At 50.4% G+C, this 21,431-nt stretch overlaps 6 protein-coding genes across 6 annotated transcripts; 3 read left to right on the forward strand and 3 right to left on the reverse strand.

Annotated features, from left to right (window-relative positions):
• The first annotated feature begins 3,889 nt into the window (after nt 1-3,889).
• On the forward strand, nt 3,890-5,526 carry QBC33DRAFT_552179 (uncharacterized protein). Its single transcript, XM_060429274.1, has 3 exons — nt 3,890-4,686; nt 4,747-5,120; nt 5,224-5,526. The coding sequence occupies exons 1-3, from the start codon at nt 4,138-4,140 to the stop codon at nt 5,480-5,482; spliced, it is 1,182 nt and encodes a 393-aa protein (XP_060278492.1). The 5' UTR covers nt 3,890-4,137; the 3' UTR covers nt 5,483-5,526.
• Nucleotides 5,527-6,567: 1,041 nt separating this feature from the next.
• Nucleotides 6,568-12,206, reverse strand: QBC33DRAFT_501338 (ABC-2 type transporter-domain-containing protein; the record flags this gene model as incomplete). Its single annotated transcript, XM_060425700.1, has 14 exons — nt 6,568-7,045; nt 7,116-7,555; nt 7,633-7,792; nt 7,867-8,381; nt 8,462-8,555; nt 8,620-8,795; nt 8,871-9,145; nt 9,225-9,858; nt 9,946-10,451; nt 10,545-11,089; nt 11,171-11,418; nt 11,516-11,678; nt 11,755-11,799; nt 11,871-12,206. 14 exons carry the CDS (start codon nt 12,204-12,206, stop codon nt 6,947-6,949), a joined length of 4,236 nt encoding a protein of 1,411 aa, XP_060278493.1. The 3' UTR covers nt 6,568-6,946.
• A 91-nt stretch (nt 12,207-12,297) lies between these two features.
• Nucleotides 12,298-15,252, reverse strand: QBC33DRAFT_552185 (uncharacterized protein). Its single transcript, XM_060429275.1, has 5 exons — nt 14,329-15,252; nt 14,095-14,270; nt 13,721-14,022; nt 13,421-13,629; nt 12,298-13,291 (listed from the first exon to the last, which is right to left on the reverse strand). The coding sequence occupies exons 1-5, from the start codon at nt 15,175-15,177 to the stop codon at nt 12,701-12,703; spliced, it is 2,127 nt and encodes a 708-aa protein (XP_060278494.1). The 5' UTR covers nt 15,178-15,252; the 3' UTR covers nt 12,298-12,700.
• Nucleotides 15,253-15,805: 553 nt separating this feature from the next.
• On the reverse strand, nt 15,806-17,326 carry QBC33DRAFT_552187 (NAD(P)-binding protein). The gene is made up of 2 exons (XM_060429276.1): nt 16,849-17,326; nt 15,806-16,787 (listed from the first exon to the last, which is right to left on the reverse strand). The coding sequence occupies exons 1-2, from the start codon at nt 16,920-16,922 to the stop codon at nt 15,899-15,901; spliced, it is 963 nt and encodes a 320-aa protein (XP_060278495.1). The 5' UTR covers nt 16,923-17,326; the 3' UTR covers nt 15,806-15,898.
• A 231-nt stretch (nt 17,327-17,557) lies between these two features.
• Nucleotides 17,558-18,779, forward strand: QBC33DRAFT_481679 (uncharacterized protein). The gene is made up of 3 exons (XM_060425356.1): nt 17,558-17,718; nt 17,775-17,862; nt 17,961-18,779. Exons 1-3 carry the CDS (start codon nt 17,644-17,646, stop codon nt 18,683-18,685), a joined length of 888 nt encoding a protein of 295 aa, XP_060278496.1. The 5' UTR covers nt 17,558-17,643; the 3' UTR covers nt 18,686-18,779.
• A 208-nt stretch (nt 18,780-18,987) lies between these two features.
• QBC33DRAFT_552189 (heterokaryon incompatibility protein-domain-containing protein) lies at nt 18,988-21,138 on the forward strand. Its single transcript, XM_060429277.1, has one exon. It carries the CDS (start codon nt 19,067-19,069, stop codon nt 20,933-20,935), a length of 1,869 nt encoding a protein of 622 aa, XP_060278497.1. The 5' UTR covers nt 18,988-19,066; the 3' UTR covers nt 20,936-21,138.
• Nucleotides 21,139-21,431: the final 293 nt, after the last annotated feature.

The raw sequence follows: 21,431 nt of genomic DNA on the forward strand, positions 1-21,431 counted from the left end.
CTACAAAAACGCACTTGGCTTGTCTGCCTTTTTGACTATCTTCTACACCTGCTGCTAAAATAGCAACACTAACTACAAATACTACACTAACAACTTGCCTATCTTGCGTAGCAAGTACTAGTATATAACCTTGACTTTGCTTATGCTATGGTAATTCTTGTGATATAATACTATAAAACTTGCCATGCTTTAGTCTATTAATATGTTGTGCATCTTGCTATATACTATATTGCAGTGCTGTATTTCTATAATCTCTTACAACTATGCTAGTATCTTTTCTAACATATGCATCAATTGCAATAACCTTTTCTAAAACTACTTTATTGCCAATCTATACTTGCATACTGCTTTAGCCTAATACAGCATTTTGTTGCTACCTTTTACTGCTATCTACTTTTTTTGCTTGTCTACCTGCTGCAAAATCTGCTGCATTATCTAACCTTAACCTTTTGCTAACTACTTGTTGCAATTGTCTTGCAAAAATAAATATCCAACCTAGTCTTTGCTATAGTTATCTTCTATCTACCTTTACTTAATCGCTAGCATTAACCTAAAATTATTGCCTTTTACTATTAATAGCTTGCCTAATTTAGCCTTTACCTCCTTAACCATCTTGTGCAATATATTTGCCAAATTATTTGTCTCAATCTTTATCTGCTAGTATATAATCTAATCTCTAACCTAATTAACTATCCTTGCTGCTAGCATTGTAAACTAGACTTGCATTTTATATATACGCGAATCAAATATCTAATCTATTAGGCCTAGCTTAGACTTGTCTAACATAACTGTTATAAACTGCTTAACCTTTAGCTAGGTGATTTTAAACAACCTAGTTGCTGCCTTTTATGCCTTTTTTGCACTTATTGTCTTCTCTAATGCTGCTACCTTATCTTGCTACTTAACTATCAACTAATACATAACTAACATTTGCGCTACCTTAATAACTGCCAAATACTTTAGCGTGTAATTCTTTAGCTTGTACTAACCATTATCATTGCGCAATTCTAACATTACTAACTTGCTAATTAATGCATTCTTGTATAGCATATGCTTGTATTGATAGTTGAAAAATGCAACTGTTATATCTAAACATAACTAGTCTGCCTAGTCCTTACACTCTTACTGCTTTACCTTATCTAATAGCATTATACTCTCTACCTACATATGCTTCTCTACTGCCTTGCAAAACTTGTCAAACAAATTACCTTGCTTTTTAGTAAATGCATATAGCAACTAGTTTCTATTATCTTATTCCTATGTCTGCTGCATGTAATATAATAACTTGCAGTATATTTCTTTGTAATCTGCCTACATATTCTCTTCTATCTACTTGTCAAATGGCTTTTTTTGCTTGACATATACCTTCTTTTTGTTAATCTCAAACAACATTGCATGCCTATGCTGCTTTACTATTGCTTCTTTTGCCTACTTTATTACTTACTTTATGCTTTCCTATATCTACTGCAATACTACCTTGTCCTTGCCAATTGGCTTAACTATGCTGCGCAACTAGGCTAAGTCTAAACCTTTTAAATGCATTGGCTAACTAATATAGTCTAACTACCTGTTTAGCTTGGCTTTCTTGTTGCCTGCCTTAATCAACTGCCTTTTTGACTTAAACTGTGCTGTCTAGGTTGCATAGATTTGTGTCAGCTGCTTTTTTAATGTCTCTGCACCTACCTCTGCTACCATTGCTAGCTTGCTGCCTTAGCTAACCTCAAACTACCTACTTGCCACGCGCAACTGGAAAAACCACTGGCAATGCATGCCTATTGTCTATAGCACTGCCTGCTTTTGTTTTGCCTTTTTTACTACATTGCTGCCTTTAACCTATCTGCTCTTCTATCTATGCTTTTTCTTACAATAATCTCTTATCTACTATTTGCCTTGCATAACAAACCTACACTTATCGCATTGCAACCTGTTAGACTTAGGCAATGCAATGAATAGGATTGGGTTAACTGTTAGTGGCAAGAACTGAAATGTCTGCAACTTATCCTGGTTTTGCATAATACCTTCCAATCTCTCCACTGCCTTCATGACTTTTACTTGCTGCCTTGCGTTTATATAATTATGCTTTCTACGCAAATAAGTTCTAGCCTCACCTGCATAACATCTAACCTTGCATTTTGTGCAAATAACAAATAAGTATTTAGGCAAGCAGTTAAATAGCTTTATAATTTCTTGCTAACCTAACAATATCTTAATGCTTTAAACTATTCTACTTAACTTTAGAATCTCAACCCCTTTTTACTTTTTTGTTTACTTCTATTATACTACCTTTGCACCAAATGGCTGCTCTAACTAGTCGTTAGTCTTTAACTCTAGTCTGTTGCAATCTTGCTTTAACCTATCCTAACCCTAACGCTTACAATTCTAATATAGCTTTACCTCTTTGCACTTGCTGCTTAGGAAACTAAAAGTTTTATAGCTAGATTTTTCTCAATTTGCTAATTAAAAGCATACTACTTTTGTTTATTTTGGCCAAGAAAAAGTCTTTGGCAGCTACTCTCCTTTTCTCTACAGCAGCTACCCCCTGTCTTCAATTATAGGTCTGCAATTTGTATGGCGTTTTCTTTGGATAGCTACTACACAGCTCAGCTGTATTTGGAGGTAGGCCCTGTAATTAGTATAGTCCTACCCCGCAGGGTAAGAAGGTCTAGCTAGCCTAGTCGACAGTCTTACGAGGTCTCTGCAAGAGGCCTGCGTAGAGACTGCTAGGCAGCCCTAAGTTAAAGACTGTGATAGACCTGCCTAAAGGTTTACAAGGGCAGGCTTTAATATACGTTCTGGCTGAGAAGCTACTTAAGACAGTTTCCTACCTAATTTGCTAGCGATACTGTCGCAACTGCTTTCTCTCTCGAAACCTGTGCCAATTAGCCACCTCGTATAAGTTAGTCAGACTAATCACCCCTATGCTTCTGTCCTGCTGCCAACCTAGGTCTTGCGACCTGTTACAAGCAAAGCTAGCTACTAAGCTGCATGTATAGCAATCAAGCTATTGCATATAACAGGCCTAACTTACAAAGACATTGGCAGTCAATTTAACATTAGCACATGACTTATTTAAGCCAATTACATATCCTGTTAGTTCTAGGATTAAAAAAAGGTTAATCTGTTGTATTAGAATTAATCTTAGGAAATTGACAATTTTAGCGCTGTAGAATCTAGCCTTTTGAATTGTTTAAAGGCGTCTAGATTTACAATATTTATACAATTAGATAATCTCTAGATTTTTTAGTAGTAGTAGCCTGACTAGTTAAGCCAATTAGGCTTCTACCAATAGCAGCATTGCCATGTGACACCTAAAGGCAAGTAGATCCTTTTTCAAGCCTAGCATATTGATGCGTAAGGCTTGGTAGAGTAGAAAGGATGGTTTCTACTAGCTATAAATAGACAGTGAGGGTAGGGCTTAAAGTGGCTCTGGTAGCCTGTGACCTAGCCTATGCGCTAGCGCAGGTTAGTCAAAGCCTACGCGCCCTCTGCATAGAAACCACCAAATATAATCACCACTTTTACTTCATACAATTTCACAAGATTGCTATTGAAGTAGCCCTCTGCTAACGCGCCATTAGCCACCTCGTATAAGTTAGTCAGACTAATCACCCCCATGCCTCCGTCCCGCTGCCAACCCAGGTCCTGCGACCCGTTACAACCACTTTACCAACAATTCAAAAGATTATGCCAATCTACTTAATAGTAGATTGCTGCGCATCTATTCGCTTATATAACCACGCGCGCCTCACCGCCTCAATGCCCACGCCGCGTTACATTCTGCGTTAATTAGGGTTAGCTGCTGCCTTAAACCTTCCTTGCGTTAGGCTGCAACCTTTTCTAGCGCGGGGGGCACAGCCGCTTCTAACATTAGAGTAGACACAAACATCAACATTAACGCTATCCATAGCCTCGACACGAAATCGCTCGACACGTGGACATGCAACAATACAATTAGCTAGCTTGTCAATCCGCGAATGCTCCCTGCGCGCTTTCCAATAGCACAGATCTTCACCTGCGGCTTGCTAGTCGGTCTCAAGGCTTCCGCACGGGCCGCTTCCCCTCCGTAACCGCGTCAAGGCTTTTTCACAAATTAGCCACTATTCCAGTTGCGTGTTGCATCTTTTGTTATCGCTTAAGATGGAGTCTAAACGCATTCCCCTTCCTCGCCCCATTCATCTACATTCCCGGCGCCTACCGACGCTGGAGAGTGAGGACGTCGAGGCAAATCTAGCATCGGCAAGCTCCAACCAACCGTCTTGGACCCCCGATATGCGGAGACAATGGCGGGAAACTTCTCCACCCAGCCAGAGCACCGGTGAAGAATCGGAGCCAACACGGGCTATATCGACGAAAGGTGGACCACGACGCCCACTTCCTCGGGAGGCCTTTTTCCAGGCCTTTGGGATGAAAACATCTTCCCAAGAACAGGAGGGAAACTCTGGATGTGTGTTTGCTGCGGAGGGAAACTCTGGATTTGTGTTTGCTGCGGAGGACAACAGATGGGTGTTGCTGTGCTACGGTAACGGCGGCCAGGGCACTGCCTTCCCTGTGCTTCTCGAAGCATTTGACGCAGAGACGCAGTGGCGGCAATTGCGGGATGCCTGGTACGCAAAGAGAGGCGGTAAACGGCTGAGACAACTCCTACATGCTCTGGGGTTTGGTGTGAAGAAGATTGAAAGAGTAAGAGTAGGGCACCTGTGAGCACCCCTGGGGCGAAAGAGCCGAAGCTGATGTGCAAGTGCGTAGATCTATATTCAAGGGCTTCCTCTCAAACCAGACGACGGTTTGGACATAGCTTACCAGATTTTGGACGTCACATCCAAAGTGAGGTTGTTACAAGAAGAGAACCTCGCGACAAACATTCTTGACATTACCAGCAGTTGGGATCCCGACGGCAATTCTGTCTGCAGCTATGGTCCCGACGGAATCTTTGTGGATAGATGTCCCCACTGGGATGATGGCCGTGGTGTCTGCTGTGAGGCGTTAGCTCATTTCTGCAGATGCGTGGAGATAGGGGAGCTCCAAATGATCTCACGCTATGCTAAACTCCTCCAGGATCCGAAATCTGCCGTTACCAACTCGTGTGTATTCCTGCCCTGGAAGCTATTCTACATGGAGAGGTATGACCATTAGCTTATATTTCTTAGCATCACCGGTCTCTTGAGCTCTGGACGCCCTCAAGCGTCGTGCAGGTATGTGCTGACGAAATCATCAACTTTGTAGGGACATTGAGCAGCAACTTCTGCGATGCGAGGATGCGGGGCTTTCGGCCGTTGAGTGGGAGGCACTCCTATTTACAGAGGGCTGGACTTTTAACTCCAAGTCGATGGTGTTTCCAGTTCTTGCGACACTGTTTTTTTTGGTGGTTATGGCATCAAGATTTCTGTATGGAGACTGGGGAACAGCATGGACGGCGGCAGGTTCTCTGGCTGGTTTTATAGCCACTGGTCTCATGTGGATTCAGATGGCAAGTAGTCGCTAAGCCAGGAAGGGGGACTCAGACCTGCCCTTAAGATGATCTTTTCGGTGAACAAGGGTGTAAAAGAAACTTTTTTCTTCACCTACACAATCTGTCTCCACAGAAAAGTATTCTCCGTGCTCTACTTAAGGGATTTTATCCTGTGGAGCTGTATAGTAGCAGAGTTGGCATTAGCTGAGTTGGCATCGCTTGAACAAATCCACATTTCTTCAATCACGCGTGGTGTTTCTGACTGCCCTGAACCAGGATCTATGTTATACATCCGGGTGTGCCATTTAGGGTTAACCAAGGTTTGGCCTCAACCCAGGATCTGGGTGTGCATCTAGGTGTGCATCTGGTTATACATCTGAGGATATGGTTAAGATGCGCCACAAGCTTTGCTTTCTATATCAACACTGTTCTTGCCTTTGCCTATGTAAGGACAAGTTATTGCGGCTACCCTATGGTCACGTCAAGGTGCTGACAAGCTGTCACAGTGCTAGTTTTATGAAGCGGCGTGGCCTGATTGAGCCAAGCTTTTGAATCCCTTTAGCCTCAGCTATAAATTCTTGGCTGAAGCACGGCGGCTGTGGGAGATTGAGCAGGGCATAGACAAGCTGACAACCGTCCACGCTGGCGTTATGCTCAATGTGACCCTTAATCTCTCCGGTGTCGACAAGGTTGGGGGGACAGGGAATCTCTGATTCATGCGTCTGGGGCCCTCAACTTGAAGAAACACCTCACTACCAGACAATGAAGATTTTGAGTCACTATCTAGGGAGACGAGAAAGAGGTTGGCTTGGTAATTCAAGTTGTCTTTATCGAGCGGAAGACACAGGAAGCTGCCAATCACCTAGCTATGACTCACGTCAACCTTAGCTAGGGTATCACTTTGCTGGATGGAAAACTGCCCTTTGTCTTGTGGTTGGTGCGATTGTGGCTACTATTCCTGTTATTTTTATAACTATTATCGCTAGCACAACTCTGCTATTCCAGCCTGCTATTCCAACCAGCACGAGCGTTGATACAAAGCAGGGAGTCTTCAAACCGCAACCCCGCTGCCCTTGCGTGAACTACCTTGAAGCAGCCTGCTGTATTACATGCAATTGCCGTCGAAATCCAAAGGAAACCCTCTTATGTTTTTCACAAGCTGGTCCACCCTCTTATATAGCCCCTTAAGTGCCCTTGCCAGTGGGTAATCTACTCTGGCATTGCACCGGTGTTGCTAGTCTTCTTTCGCATGAGCGAAACGATTCGCAAGCTCCGATATAGTGCATTTCTGGAATGGCCCTACCAAAGGCCACAGTTTGCTTCGGCCTAGGACCGTGAAGTACTGTGCTATTTGAGTCTGATTTGTATAATATCCCTCCTGCAGGGTAGATTTATAGCACAGATGGCACTTCTTCGCCGTTGCTGGAAGCTGTCTTCCTGACAGAGAGAGACAAGCTCTAATTAGGGAACGGCTGAAAGCGAATTCCCATATTAGGCTTACTCTAACCTCGCGCTCTTTGTCTTCTTGCTCCTCAGCTTCATCATGAAAAACACGAGGGCGTACGAGGAAACACAGAACAGTGCTGTAATACCAGTCTATAATAAATCATCACCTAGTAAGCTTCTAGTCTGCGACATGCAAATTAGAGACGGGGCTAGCACTTACGTCTCTCCAAGCATAGTACTCCTCTGACAAGTTGAACGTCTTAGCGTACTCAGCCCCGGTCGCGAAGGGACAGTACCTGCACCCGGACGTGGCGTTGAGGTTATCGACATATCCCGCACTTGACTGCAGGAAGTCTGCCATATATTGGCCGCAGGTCTGGCCGGCGGGCGGCTCGAATGAGGTGAATTCGGCGGCACTGCAGGTGACCTGGACATCCCAGATGACGGTGCCGAGGAGGCCGCCGACGAGGTAGTTGAAAGGGTCGAGGTAGTACAGCCAGTACCGCCAAAAGGGCTGCATGGAGCTGTAGGGGACAACGACTCCGCAGAAGGACACTAGTCCGGCCCCGATCAGGACGGGGTTCATGATCGCGGCGCCGTACTCGTTCGGCGCGTAGGCGGCGATGGCCTGGCCGATGGAAGTGTAGAGGAATTCGTAGACTGAGGGCATGGGAGAGTGGTTAGTCAATGGTAATTATAGATGGACGGAGAGGAAAGTAACAAAGCAAAACGCTTACAGATCATCTGGAGGTATATGTGTCCGGAAATCCGGGCCTCTATGGGGAATCCGGCGGTGAAGTACCAGCAGGAAAAGTACAGCGTCGCACAGATGATCAAATAGGGTATCTCTGACACGGCTTGGGCGCCGATAAAAGCAATCCAATGGTAGGTTTTAGACTACGCGAGAATGGTAGGTCAGTGTCGGATTCGTCATATCAAGGAACAAAAATGGCTCGACCAAGAATAATTACCTTCTTCTCGCGAGTCTCGAACAGGTCGCGGTTGTGTAGGAAAAACGGCTGCATTTGGTTGATGCACCCGGGCGCGACAAAGATGAAGTTGAAGATGGCAAACAGTCGGAGCTGCAGGTCGAACGAGCCGTCTCCAATCATCCAGAAGGTGAAGCCGCTGAAAAGCGCGGCGAATATGTGCAGGTTGATCTTGTTCCACACGTAGTCAGGCGAACGCCACAACTGGATCATTAGCCGGTGCAGCACCATCGTGAACTGGAACCACTTGGTAGAGGCAAAGTCGGCTGTGTCGTCCTCGGCGTCACCCCGTGCCACGGCCTTGGCATTCAGGGCCTGAAGCTTGTCAAGAGCCTGCTGGCGCTCGGGAGATTTGCCCCAGATGTCGACCCAGTCGATCTTGACGTCTGTGTTACCCTGGATGACCTCGACTATGTGCTCAGCCGGGTTAACGTCGTCGGGGCAGGGCGCTCCGTTGCGAGAGAAGTAGTCTAGGACTTGGGCAGAATTATTTCCGGCTGCAGTCGATTATGGTCAGAACTGTCCGGCGACCATGCCAGGTAAACATAAGAGGGGAAAATGGGGATGAATGGCTTACTCTGTCCAAAGTAGGCCATCTTGCCACCCTTGGCGAGAAGAAGGAGGGAGTCGAATGCCTCGAACAAAACTGCAGACGGTTGGTGGATCGTGCACTGGACAACGTTAGAATAAGGAACAAAATACCAAGGAAGTCCGATCTTGATCCCAGAGACTCACCAGCACAGCTTGGCCGCCGTCGACCAACCTCCTCATGAAGCGAACGATGTTGTACGCAGATTGACCGTCGAGTCCAGAGGTAGGCTCATCTAAGAATAACAGGGTTGGTTTCGCAACAAGCTCGACACCCAGGGTGACACGCTTGCGCTGCTCAATACTGAGTCCAGCGCCCGGAACTACATCATTCTTCCAGTCAGCCATAGTGTCCCTCGAGGAAGAAAAGAAGAAATACACTGTCAATCGATACGCACCTCCGATCAAAGCATCGCAAATATCGTGAAGCTCTAGAAGATCCACAATATGATCGACATAAGCGATCTTCTCCAAACGCGGAACGTCTCTCGGCTGGCGGAGTAGTGCCGAAAAGACCAGGGCTTCCTTCACGGTGGCAGTCGCCTCGTGAACGTCCATCTGCTCGCAGTAGCCCGTCATCCGTTGGAAGCTGATGCCCTGTGGCTTTCCGTCGATGAGGATCGATCCGTAGATCTCACCGGCATCCTTGCGCTGGGCTAGCACGTCGAGAAGACTGGGGCGGTGTTATCGTTAGCAAAAACAAAGCATTCAGCTTTTCTATGGCATTGGGAGTGGGTTCTGGAATCACATACGTTGTCTTTCCGGCCCCGGAGCTTCCCATCAGCGCGGTGAGGTTGCCCGGCTGCACGAATCCAAAGATCTTGTCCAGAAGCTGCTTCTTCTCGCCATGTGACTTGACATAGTAATCGAGGTCGTGCCAGGTAAAGGTCGACTGCTTCACGGTTTGGGAGTCCGGCAACGGTTGGGTATTTTCTCTCTCTCTCTTAAGGGAGACTGACTGCGCCTCCGGATCCAGTTCCCGCTTCTTGTTCCAGAGGCTCCTTTTATAGAGGAGAACCGAAGACCCGCCCTGGTTGTCACGGAGCTCGAATCCTAGAGCGGTGACGCCCAGGAAGAAGATCCAAAATCCGATCAGCACACCGAACCCCCGCCAGATGTGACCAGTTGAATAGGAGTACTGATCTCGGATGTAGGTTGCGCCGTCGATCATCCCCATGGAATCGGCCCCCAGGACGGTGCAGCCCCTGTAGTTGGCAGTTTGGTTGTCGTAGCTGCCGCCGTATGGGACGTACTGCGGAGAGACACATTGCAAGCCGAGCCCGCCGAATTCGTTGGCCATCAAGGCCTCGAAGGCGTAGGCGCCAGGGTTGAGATAGAAGATCCAGCGGAACCAGGGGTGCATCTTCTCAAAGGGGATTAGGTAGCCTGGTATTCAAAATGTTAGCAAGATAGCATTTGTTCGACGAGAGCTCTCCGCTCGAATGTGCAGAGGCATGGGTTATATATAATTACCTCCGTAGATAAAGAAGATGGTTGATAAGAGTCCGGACAGCTGAGAGGCCGTGCCGAAGTGGCTGCACAGGGCGCCAACCATTCTGAAAAGCTGGACGAAACACAGGGTGAGGGCGTTGACGATGACCCAGAAGGTGAAGAACTTCCCCGCGTCCGTTTGAAGTGCGGACATGAAGTAGAGGATGAGAGAGAAACATGAGACCTGGATCATGACGACTGGGATGTCCGTAATGGCGTTGGCGATGCAAAAGGCCGTTGGCCGGTAGTAGCCAAAGCGCTTGTGGCGGGCGAGGATGGGGCGCCCCATAAAGGAGGCTGTGGTCTCTGACATGGATTCAAGCAGAAAGTAAAGAACAGGGAAGAATATGGCTCCAGGCCGCAGGAAGATGGATTCGCTGGTCTGGGGGAGATTGTAAAACAAACTGCCACAGACGAGTGCCTGGATGATGGCAGAAATGACCTTGATCGCGAGGGATATGCGGTCACCCATCATGATTTCGAACTGTCTGTGTTATAGAAATTAGGACCATGTCAGGAAGAGGTGCAAACAACAAGGTGATGGTTTGGAATGAGGTGTGAATGAGTTGGACCACTCTTACCTCCTAGTGCAGTTCACAATCTGATCCGTGAGGCCGACGGTGTAGACACTACGGCCGCCCGCGATGCGCCTCTCCTTTTTCTCCCTGTTCGACGCAGCTTTGAGTTCCTCCGTCTCTCCCTGCAGAGCCTCTGGAGATGTCGAGATTTGGGCCATTCGTCGGCAGATGGCGCTGTTTTTGTAAGCCGTCTCGAACTCCTCCGACGTAGTCGGTGTCTTGCCTTCAAACCTGGGCGCAACGACGCGTTCCGTCATGACGGTTACGGAGGTGAGGAAATCGGCGATGTTGGCACCCTTGGGGCAGACGAAGCCCAGCTCCTCGAAATACGTCTTGGCCGCCATACGGGGGCCATAGTAGATGACGCGCCCCTCGGCGAGGACGAGGACCTTGTCAAACTTGTCGTAGATTCCGTTGCCGGCCTGGTATGTGGTGGTAATGATGGTCTTACCGTTCCGGTCGGCCTCGTCGCGCAGGGTGGCCGCAAACTCGAGGGCCGTCTTGGAGTCGAGACCCCGAGTGGGCTGGTCCCAGAATTGTATAGGGCTCTTTTTTGGGCTCATGTCAGTAGCCAGATTGGGGATGAGACAGGGTTGTGCGACGGTTTCACAATGAAAGAACGGGCTTACCTGGCTTGCCATCACCTCTGCCAGAGAGATGCGCTTCCTCTCACCACCAGACACTCCACGGATGAACTCGTTGCCTACCAGGGTCTTCTTGGTGTGGCCGATTCCGAGTGAGTCAAGGATAGCTGTCTTCCTGTCCTGGACGAAGGTTGTCTTTTCCCCGCCATTATCCGGCCGTTCCCTTGGAATCTTGTTCCGCACCGCAAACTTCATGGTCTGATTGACAGTCAAGGTCGGGAAATGGATATCATCTTTAGGAAATAGAAAATAAGTCAGCGACTCGTCTCTCACCAGTGATCCCCACTCGACGAGATAAATACGCAAGTTGAGATATTGGGATATCCTCACCTTCGTTGTTGAACACGATTTGTTGGCGAAATTTCTTAGCCTCCTTGTGGTTCATGCTGCCGTATCTTGTCTCCCCCTGGACCTCGTCGAAAGCCTCTCTGTTGTTCGAGAGTACGCGAAGGAGGGATGTACAGCCAGCACCAGGGCGCCCGAGAACCAGAAGCTAATTACATTCTTTAGCAAAATAACCTTCCAATCATTTATTTCCCCGGTTCGGGGGGGTGTGAGTCATCACATACCATTTCGCCGGGGCTTACCTGGCCGCTTACATCGTTCAGGATTGTCTAGTTTTGTTGGCCGAATTAGCGTCAACAGTCCAGCAAAAATGGAATGTTGTTCCAGCAGTGTCTCATACCCTTTTCGCGTGCCCGCCACTTCTCCGGACCATATCCAACAACTGTGACGGATCGATTCTCGACCACAAAGTCTCTCCCAAAGCTTGGTCTGGCGCGGCGACGCGCACCGTCACGGAGTTGAAGCTGAGAGTGAGTCGCTTTTGGATGAAGTCCTTGGGCCCTCTTTCCTCCTTCGGCTCAGGAGTCCCTATATCCACATCCGTGTCACTCAGTGACTGGAAATTGACTCCCTGGTCGTTCCTATCATTTTGGCCGTCGATACCAGCGGTATGATCACCCTCCGGTGGCGTCGGAACCAGGTCGGCCAGGGTTATCTCGGATTTGGATGTATGCATCTGGGCTGAGACGAGCAACGAAACAAAGGATGAAGCTGAATTAAAGTTCAATAATTATTTATCGAATCAGCAGCACCCAGTCTAAAGTACTCTCGCCTTTTCTTTGTATCAGAACCACCACGCTGATATAGCGAAAAGTCTTGACAGATGAGATCAAACATTCCGAGTATCCGTATATCCGTATATCCCGGTGTCCGTATATCCGGAGACCTTAAATCCGACCCATCCTCGGCCAATGACCGACAGGGCCCCCCTTAGTAATCGTCTTCTACGGATTAGGAAAATATGACAATTGCTGACGAGGTTCAATTCGGATCAGACATTTGTACTCTATATCCGCCCTCTTCTCTCCACTTCCTCCCTTCCTTTCCAATCCCTGTTTTGTAGCAGGGCTGAAGCCCTGTAGCAATAGCAGCCCTAAACGCCTGTGGTAAAAGTAAAATAAATAATATATATGTATATATATATATTAAAAAGAACAAGGCAAGATTCAACTAGGTACCCAAGTTCAAGTCCTGATTCGCGTCTATGGACAAGAAGGCTTCCATATCCATAGTCGCAAAGTCATAGTTCCAGCCCATGTCCTCCATCGTCAAGTCAAAAACCTGATCTCCCGATGGAATGGGGCTTGTTGCCGCGACTGGCGGCGGCCCGTTAGCGTCGAACCCGAACGGCATGGTCGGGTAAAGATACGTCGGGCCCAGGCGACCCACCGCCTCGCTCATCATCATGGGGCTCTCAGTAGCAGGGCTAGCAGCAGCAGCAGCAGTTGTAGTATTGGTGGGTGCAGGAGTTGGTGGTATTAGCACAGTTCGGCTGCTCGGCAGTGGCAGCGGCAGCGGCTCCTGCAATGGGGATTGAAGCTGGAAGTCCGGCATTGCCGAGCGGAGCATGCGCTCGATAGCCGCCATGACGACGGGTGTCTGGTCGGGGAAGACCTTGTCCTTCCGCAGAAGGTTCTTGAGACACCCGAGGCCCGTCTTGATCCACGGGAAGTTCACCTCGCAGGATGCCCTACTATCGAGCATATCGAAGGCCAGGGCGTAGCATGCGCCTTCGAGAAAGAAGCCATGATACCTGATTTCCTAGAGGACAGAGAAAGGCAACCAATAAGAGTTAGCTACATGGTAGGCAATATAGGGAACCCAGCGACACGCGACACGCACTAGATTATCGCAAGGGACGGCGAGGGAAGGAATATTTGGGGGATTTACCTTGCAGTATACGTTCTGCTCGCATGCCCCCGCTAGGAAGCCGATCGAGTGCCGGGCGGCGTCGAGGCAGTATTCGCACGCCGTGTCCAGCCATGGTGGAGGGGTAGGATGGCTGGCGCCGTCGCGGCGCGCCGATGCCGTTTCGTGTCTCAGCTTGGCTCGCAGCACCAGGAATGGCCGGAACGTCAAGAGTAGGGTGTGGTGGTACACTAAAACTATCAGTACATGGTCCAGGCCTCGAACGGACTTGGCCGGGATGGGAATGGTGACAAAGGGAGGTGCTGCGAAAAGAGGACTCACTGGTAGAGATTATGGTCTGGCAGACGCCAAGCTCTCCGGTACTGGGGTCCCCGACAAGACCAAAGTGCATGTCCTTGCGCTGCTGCTCGGCAAACTGAAGCAGCTCCCGGCGAATCTCGTTCCCGGCATTCCAGAGCGGTAGCAGGGATTTGTGGTTTTGGTTGTAAATGCGCGTTGCGCACTTGGACATGAGGCGTGCAAGCTTGACCAACGAAAGGAGGAAGACCTCGTTGGTAGGCTCCGGCATGTTGGCGTCTGGCTCGGGGATGGAAGTTGGGCGGCCGAGGCTGAAGCATATCCACCTGTCGGAGCGCATTAGCATTAGCATCCTCGATCATCCGGTCAATTGGGGCGGGGGGGAACCACGGGCTCACGTCTCCCAGAAATACAGGCTCCAGAACGCGATCCGTCTCTGATAAACGTCGTCCGGGGTTTGACCGCCCCGAATACTGACGTCTTTGTGCAGCCCGGCCGCGACGGCTCTCCGGACTGCAGTGCCGGCGGATATAAACGCCGCGTTGGGCCTAGCCCTTTCAGCCTGGAAATGGGCGTGCCATGGTGTCAGCTGCGAGCGGCAGACCGGAGAGGGGCGCAGAGGAAACACTCATCATTAGTAGTGGTACATGAATCGATTGGACATTGACCTGGTCGTCGAGCGTGGCCGCGCCCTGTTTCGCCTTGTGGTACAAAAAATCGGCAACTCGCCCCTCATCCAACATGCACGCCCCGAGAGCCATAGCGAGCATGAGTACAATGTCCTCGGAGCGCTCAAAGGAGAAGACACCGCGCGAGGCGGTGAGCTCGTCGAGTCGCCGGCGGTACTCCTCCTTGGGGAAAATGGGGAGAATATGCCAATATGTTGAGAGATATCTCTCCATGAGGCGGTAAGATAGGGCCGAGTCTAGGAACATGGCTAACGAGTCGTTGGACGCTGACGCCGCTGATCGTTTGCTGTCAGCTAGGTCGCCGAAGAACAGCCTTCGGTTGCTGAAGAGGTCCAGCCCGGGACCGGCCTCTTCGACTTCCTCCCTAGACTCAGATGCCGGTCGTGTGCCTTCAATTTGGTGGTATATTGACTGCAGCATTGAGAAATTGGAGGACGGCCCGTAGTACAGCTGAAGAAAGCACGACGGTGATGCCCGGTGAGTGGCGGCGACGCTGTGAATGTGAATGCTCGGGCTCCCTCCGCCGCACGGTTGGCTGTCTCTACCCTGAGTCCTCTTGCTGGTCACCGTCGGCGCTGGAAGACTAGCTTTCCCTTCATCGCTCGGCGGCGATGTGCTTCCTGCTACGGTCGCCAGCTGATGTTTGCGCATCCGGTTCCGGGCCTTTTGCCGGTAGACACACTCGAATCCCCGGATCTTGCACCGCTGGCAAGGTTCCTCGCCATTGCACTTGATCTTCTTGGCTCGACACTCCTGGCAGGCCTTGGAAATTCGCCATTTTGCCGAGTCCATGGCGAGAATGGATGCCGAGGCGAAAGAGGAACCCGAAGTTTCCGTCGCGAAGCCGGGGTTGGGAGGAGGTTGTCATGCTCCGGGTAAGGCCCCGGTCATTCGGCGAAAAACCGGGTATTAGTAATCTATCTACGGATGTATCCGTACTATAATTGAGCTTCGTCATCATCCCTCCCCATCCGATAATTTTAGCGTGGAAGTGTCAGCAGCATCCGAGTCGGATCCACAATTGCATGTGCCAGCATCGCTCCCAATGACTCAGTCTTCAACGTCGAAGGTGAGGCACAGGTTGTAGAGAAAGAAGGAATGGCTGCTAATCTATAATTACTTGCACACAGGGGTGACGCCAACCTGCTACCGAGGAGACTTTCCGTGACATGCCTACTAGCAGGTAGTTATGAACAACTCTGGAGAGGCAAGTCTTGCAGGAGACACTGCCGACATTTTATATTCTAATTAATTATACACCTTGACGACAGGATCGCAAATGCACGGCAACGCACGCTTTACTATCCCGATCAGTTCGGCCCAGTAAAGGCTGCCCCAGGCGACTTCGTAGCTCTTCAGTATCAGGAGAACGGTCACGTCACGAAGCCTAGTGCTGCACCCTTCAAACCATTAAATAGCGGGACAGTGTATGTGCACGGGACTTTAGTAGCTAATAACATAAAACCAGAAATCTATTGATATAATCGAAAAAGACCGAAACCAGTTGACGCCATTACCGAACCCACCCTTCCTTCCTCATGACCTCCCCAGTCCACTCCTCCAACCTCTCTGCAAGCTTCCCATCCTTCGCCGCACCGCTCTGCCACCACGGCTCCCCAAACCGCCCGAAAATTTCGAAATACTTGCCGCTCTGCTCCGCCTTCATATCCCAACTCGCCGCACAGACCAAACTGGTCCACGACCCCTTATCGGCAGGCCATATCAATCCAAACATGCGTACGACCGAGAAAAGACTCATCATCCACGACCCCGACTCGCCCACCGACGTGGCGAGGTTTGTCTCAACCATACCTGGATGCACAGACGAAACCCAGATCTCGCCCTCCCCCTTCCGCGCACTGGGAGAGCCGGGGCCGTAAGTCTTGTGCAGGGTCTTGGTGTGCAGAATGTTGGCGAGCTTGCTCTGTCCGTACCGCGCCCACGGGCCGCTATCCTTGAGCGATAGGTCCTTGAAATTGATGCCGCCCTTGGGTGCGCCCAAGTGGCCCGATGAAGTGAGGTTGACGATGCGCACGCTGCCGGGAGGAAGCGTCTTGGCGGTCCGCAACATCAGAGGAAGCAGGTGCTCCGTCAAAACCCAGTGCGCGAGGTAGTTGGTCTGCCACTGGGCCTCGTGACCGTCTTTGGACATTTTGACGGGCGTCGCCATGATGCCTGCGTTGTTGACCAGGCCGTGCAGAGCTGTTTCGAGGGTGAGGAAGTGTCTGGCGGCCGCGACGACGGTAGTGAGGTCCATAAGGTCCATTTGCAGGAGGTCGATGTTGGCTGAGGGGTGCATTTTCTTGATGTTGGCGATGGCTGTTGTGCCCTTCTCTGCGGATCGGGCGCACATGTAAACGTGGGCGCCATGTTCTGCTAGGTGGGCGACGGTGTAGTAGCCTCTGTGGTTTGGTGAGATCAGCGACTCGGGCTTCGTGGTGAGAGGGGAGAGGGGAGACCTACATGCCTGAATTCCCACCTGTGACTATGAAGACTTTGCCCTTGAGATCGGGGAGAGTGTCGGGGTGGAAAGTCATGTTCAAAACAAGTACTTGAGCCAACGTGTGAAGGTGTAATATTAAGAAACAGATAATTCAATGTCTTGGATTGAGTTCTGTGTTTTGGATGAAAAAGATGCGTCGAAAGTAAGGTGTTGCTACAATCTTTATACTGCTCTTATGAACAATGTCCGAGATACTTGCATCTTGGATGTTATACCGACCATCAGATACGTGAGCAAGCTGCACGAGATATCGTGAGCAAGCTGCATGGCCCGTGGACCAATCACGTCACATTCAACTTGAACATATTGAAGAGATGGAGCGATAGGAGAATTCTGAGCGAGTGAGCCAGCTGCATGAAGCGTGGGGCTCACTGCCGGATCTCTAGCTCCTGTCCAAATTAGCCACCCTCGGGAAATCATAACATTGCGTTTGTCAATCAAGTGGTGCATGTTGTATTGCTAGAGCTCGTGATCTGGTCCATAATGTGAGCAGGGTGCATGACGCTAGACCTGCTCAAGCTAGACACTGTAATCCTGCCCGAAGGCCAGGATTTTAGTAACTAATAATATCGCGCCATTTCGCCAACCCCTGTCTGTCTGCGCCTCAGCGAAGGAATGCAGGGCATGTTAATTCCTCCGTTCCCGAGTGTCAGACTCGTCATGGTGAGCAGGCTGCATAAACTACGCGAAAAAAAAAACTCGCATCCATCATCACCAATTTCATCATCACCGCAATTCCAACGTCCGCTAGCATCATGTTTAGTACGTATCAGCCTGCAAATTCAATAGCACCATGCATCCAACTCGCGTCGATGCCACAATTGGCCGAGGTACGTACCAGGCCGCCTTCAATAACCAAGACGACATGACTTCTAACCGCGTACAGGCGATAAACAGGGAAGACGACTGGACTGGGATCAAGGATGCCGCAGCACGCAGACGGGCACAGACTAGACTCAACACAAGGGCATACCGTAAGTAAGGCCTTGTTTTCTCTTTCGTCCAAATCAGGAGTCAGGACCAGTCCAATCAAAGGGTAATTAACCAATTATGGAAACTAACAGTCCGGTAGGAAAACGCAAAGCCCTGGCAAAGAAAGCCGGAGCATCCACTGCCGCAACTGGGACACTGATCAAATCAGAAGCGCTGGTGGAATGCTGGGACATTGAGCAGCAATCCGTCTCCATCGTCCCAGCATCCCGTGTCAAGCAACTATATAATGCGAGAAATCCCTTGCTGCCAGATAAACCTAGAAAAAAGCAGTTTACAATTCTCTTCCCCCTCTGTCCAGACCACCTGATCACACTCCTCCAATTCAACGCCCTCCGCGCCCTGGCCGCCAACCACATTCTAATCTCGGGCATCCTCGTCACGCCACTCGACTGTGATGAGGAAGTTATCCACGTCATCCCCTACCCCACCAAGCCCGAACTACTCCCTTCAACACTGCTGCCCACCACCCTTCAACAATCGGTGCCGCACGGCAACTGGATCGACCTGTTCCCGTGTCCCGAGGGACGAGACCGCCTGATCCGGGCCGCCGGCACCTTCGACGAGGACGAGCTCTGGGCCGACTGCGTCGGCGGGCTGTACGAGGGCTTTCCCGATGACGAGATCGAGCGACGCGGCATCATTGCGTGGTGGCCGCCCTGGGACATCACGGGGTGGGAGATGTCGGAAGGGTTTCTGAGGAAATGGGGGTGGTTGTTTAAAGGGTTGCCGGGGCCGTTAGAGGCGACGAATCGGTGGCGGAAGGAGAGAGGCGAGGAACCATTTGTTTATGATAACTCTGTGTGACTTTGTGTTAACAGTCCGGCTACTTCTTCGTCATCGGCAGAGTCGGATGTTTAAGCCATTGGATAGTATTATTACAGCCCTATATGCTGCCCAAATCTTGCCCTCGACCATTGCCAAACTCGTGAGCAGGCCGGTGCTCCTGCCGCTTTACCTGTGGCCAGCCCCCCTGCGCGGACCTGTGCGCTGGGTACGCAGGGTCAGCCACGCTAGCATGACGGACGGACTGAACCGGCCCGGCAGTTTCAGTACATCACCTAGGTGTTGAGGTGCATAGCCGCCCACAACCCCGCTCTTCCAGATCCCTTCTTACCTAGCAGTAACATTTGCAAAGGGGAATGAAGGCGCTTTCTCGGCCCACCAGAGGTAGCTCTAATCATCAAGATGCGACTGATCAATACCAAGACGCTCCAGATCGAAGAGTTTACCGGCCAGAAGGTTCCCCGATACGCCATACTGTCTCACACTTGGGGGAACGAGGAGCTTACTTTTCAAGACTGGCTCTATGCCCAGAACCAGAGTCCACCAAGATGGGGTTGGACTCAAATCCCCGAGGAGATTCAGCGCCTAAAATCAAAAGAAGGCTACGACAAAGTGGTCAAAGCCTGTGAACGTGCTCGACAACACAACCCTGCCTGCCAGTGGTTGTGGGCCGACACCGTCTGTATCGACAAGATCAGCTCGGCTGAGTTGAGCGAGGCCATCAACTCCATGTTCGGATGGTACAGACGAGCTGAAGTCTGTTATGCCTTCTTGGCCGACGTGCCTCCCATGAGCGATGACGAGCTCAGCAAGTGTTCCCAGCGCACGAGTCCCTTCCGCCAAAGCAGGTGGTTTCGCCGCGGATGGACGTTGCAGGAATTGATCGCGCCTTGGTCTGTGGTGTTTCTGTCCAAAAACTGGACCTTTCTCGGGACGAAATCCACCCTTGCAAAACACATTGCCACCATTACGTCAATTCCAGAGAACTGCCTATCAGGCAGCTGGTCCAGAATTCGGGAGCAGACGTCCATCGCGCAAAAGATGTCTTGGGCGGCGTGGCGGCAGACCACCAGGATTGAGGACCGGGCCTACTGCCTTATGGGACTCTTTGGAATCAACATGCCACTCCTTTATGGGGAAGGTGAGAAGGCGTTTATTCGGTTGCAACAAGAGATCATCAAGCACACGGAGGATCTGAGCTTCCTGGCCTGGAAGAGCGACCGTTCTCAGACATTTGTCCGAAATCACTTTATCCACTGGAAGCTACCACCCTTGGCTGACAGCCCATCCCAATTCTTCTCGGCAAGGAACGTGATACTGAAAAAGAGCGGCGAGCTCCTTGCGAGTAAGCGAATCTTCACCGCCAACACGGGCACATTCATACACCGGCCACTGCTTGGAACGCTGAGCCGCTGGTTCGTGTTTGCCCCTCTCAACTCCGCGGCTCTTACGTTATCTCGACGAACTTCGGAGTCTGTCTGGATGCCGCTGGTGAGGGATCGTTCATCGCAGGGGTTCTCAAGGTCCTCTTTTCCCACCTCGACCATCGTCACGGCGCTTGATCCATCTCGCTGTCGCATGTACACGGGCGCACCGTCGGAAACTTCCCTTCGACATCTTGACGAACCTTCCCCCGAGAGGCATTACTTTCGGAAAACACACCTCGGATCTGATACGGCCAATCCCCATAGGCAAGTCGGACTACTGCCGGTTTTCGCAAGCCGATCGCCTTGGATAGAAGTAATGGGAAGTTATCCCGCCATTGATCAGAAGGATGCCCTCATATTCAATCTGGCGGAGGCCGGCGAGTACCTATACCACGGAATCCTGTTACTTGGTGTCCCGCCAAATAGAAGCCATGGCCTCTCCGCTGCCTTTGGAGTCCACTTCCTGGCGATTTTTGGCCGTGAGAGCAACAGGCCTCTTTTCTGGAACGCAACAGCGGTACATGATCTGCACGTTACGTCCACGGCTGATCTTCAATCCAGCACTGAGTCTGTGACGAAGTCAATAACAGATAAGGTGTTTCCGGTTGCCCATCCAGCAGCGTCTCATTCCAGTACTTCAGACCTTGCAGCAGACAGTTACCCTAATGCATCGCGTCAGTTACGGAAGAGAGACCCAGGATTGGCCATAGCAGACCACCAGGACAGTGATGTATTCGCAGAAATGGACAACCGTTGGTATACGTTCAGAAGCGCGGGCTTGGAAGAAACCTCCTTTGATACCCATATCAACCTTGTCCTGATTGGCGTGCATAAGAGGACCTAAACTTCAAGCGGTGCAGGAGATGGAGCATTTTGGATATCTGGAAAGCCTGGATCTGGGAGATCAACATTCTATGATATTCCTTGTCGGTCATGAAACGACGAAGTCGGCTTTATAGAGGTGGGCTGGTCACAAGGGTGTCGTCATAGATAGCCACTAAGTACTTCAGGGTAGCTGGAAGCTCCCTCCAGAAGTCTGACCAGGGCCTATTCCGCTCGTTTATCTTTCACACCTATCCTAAGAGACTCCTAATCTGAGCAGGATACCTCCTAGTAGCGACCCCCTCTTGGGAGGACACTCCCCAACCTCTTGACCCGACCCCTCCCATCCTCCCTCCACTCTTTGCGGGAAGTATTTTTTGAGAAGCCTCCTGGGAGGATTCTCATTCAACTATCGCGGGTATGTAGCCCACTAACAAGATGGCTGCAATCGTATAAGGGGTCTGCGGCAGTCGCCATACGCTCTACCGGAAATGTTATTACTCGCGAGCCAAATGCGC

Source organism: Phialemonium atrogriseum (genome assembly GCF_030411735.1).
Source record: "Phialemonium atrogriseum strain 8032-3 unplaced genomic scaffold QBC33scaffold_43, whole genome shotgun sequence".
NCBI lineage: Eukaryota > Fungi > Ascomycota > Sordariomycetes > Cephalothecales > Cephalothecaceae > Phialemonium > Phialemonium atrogriseum.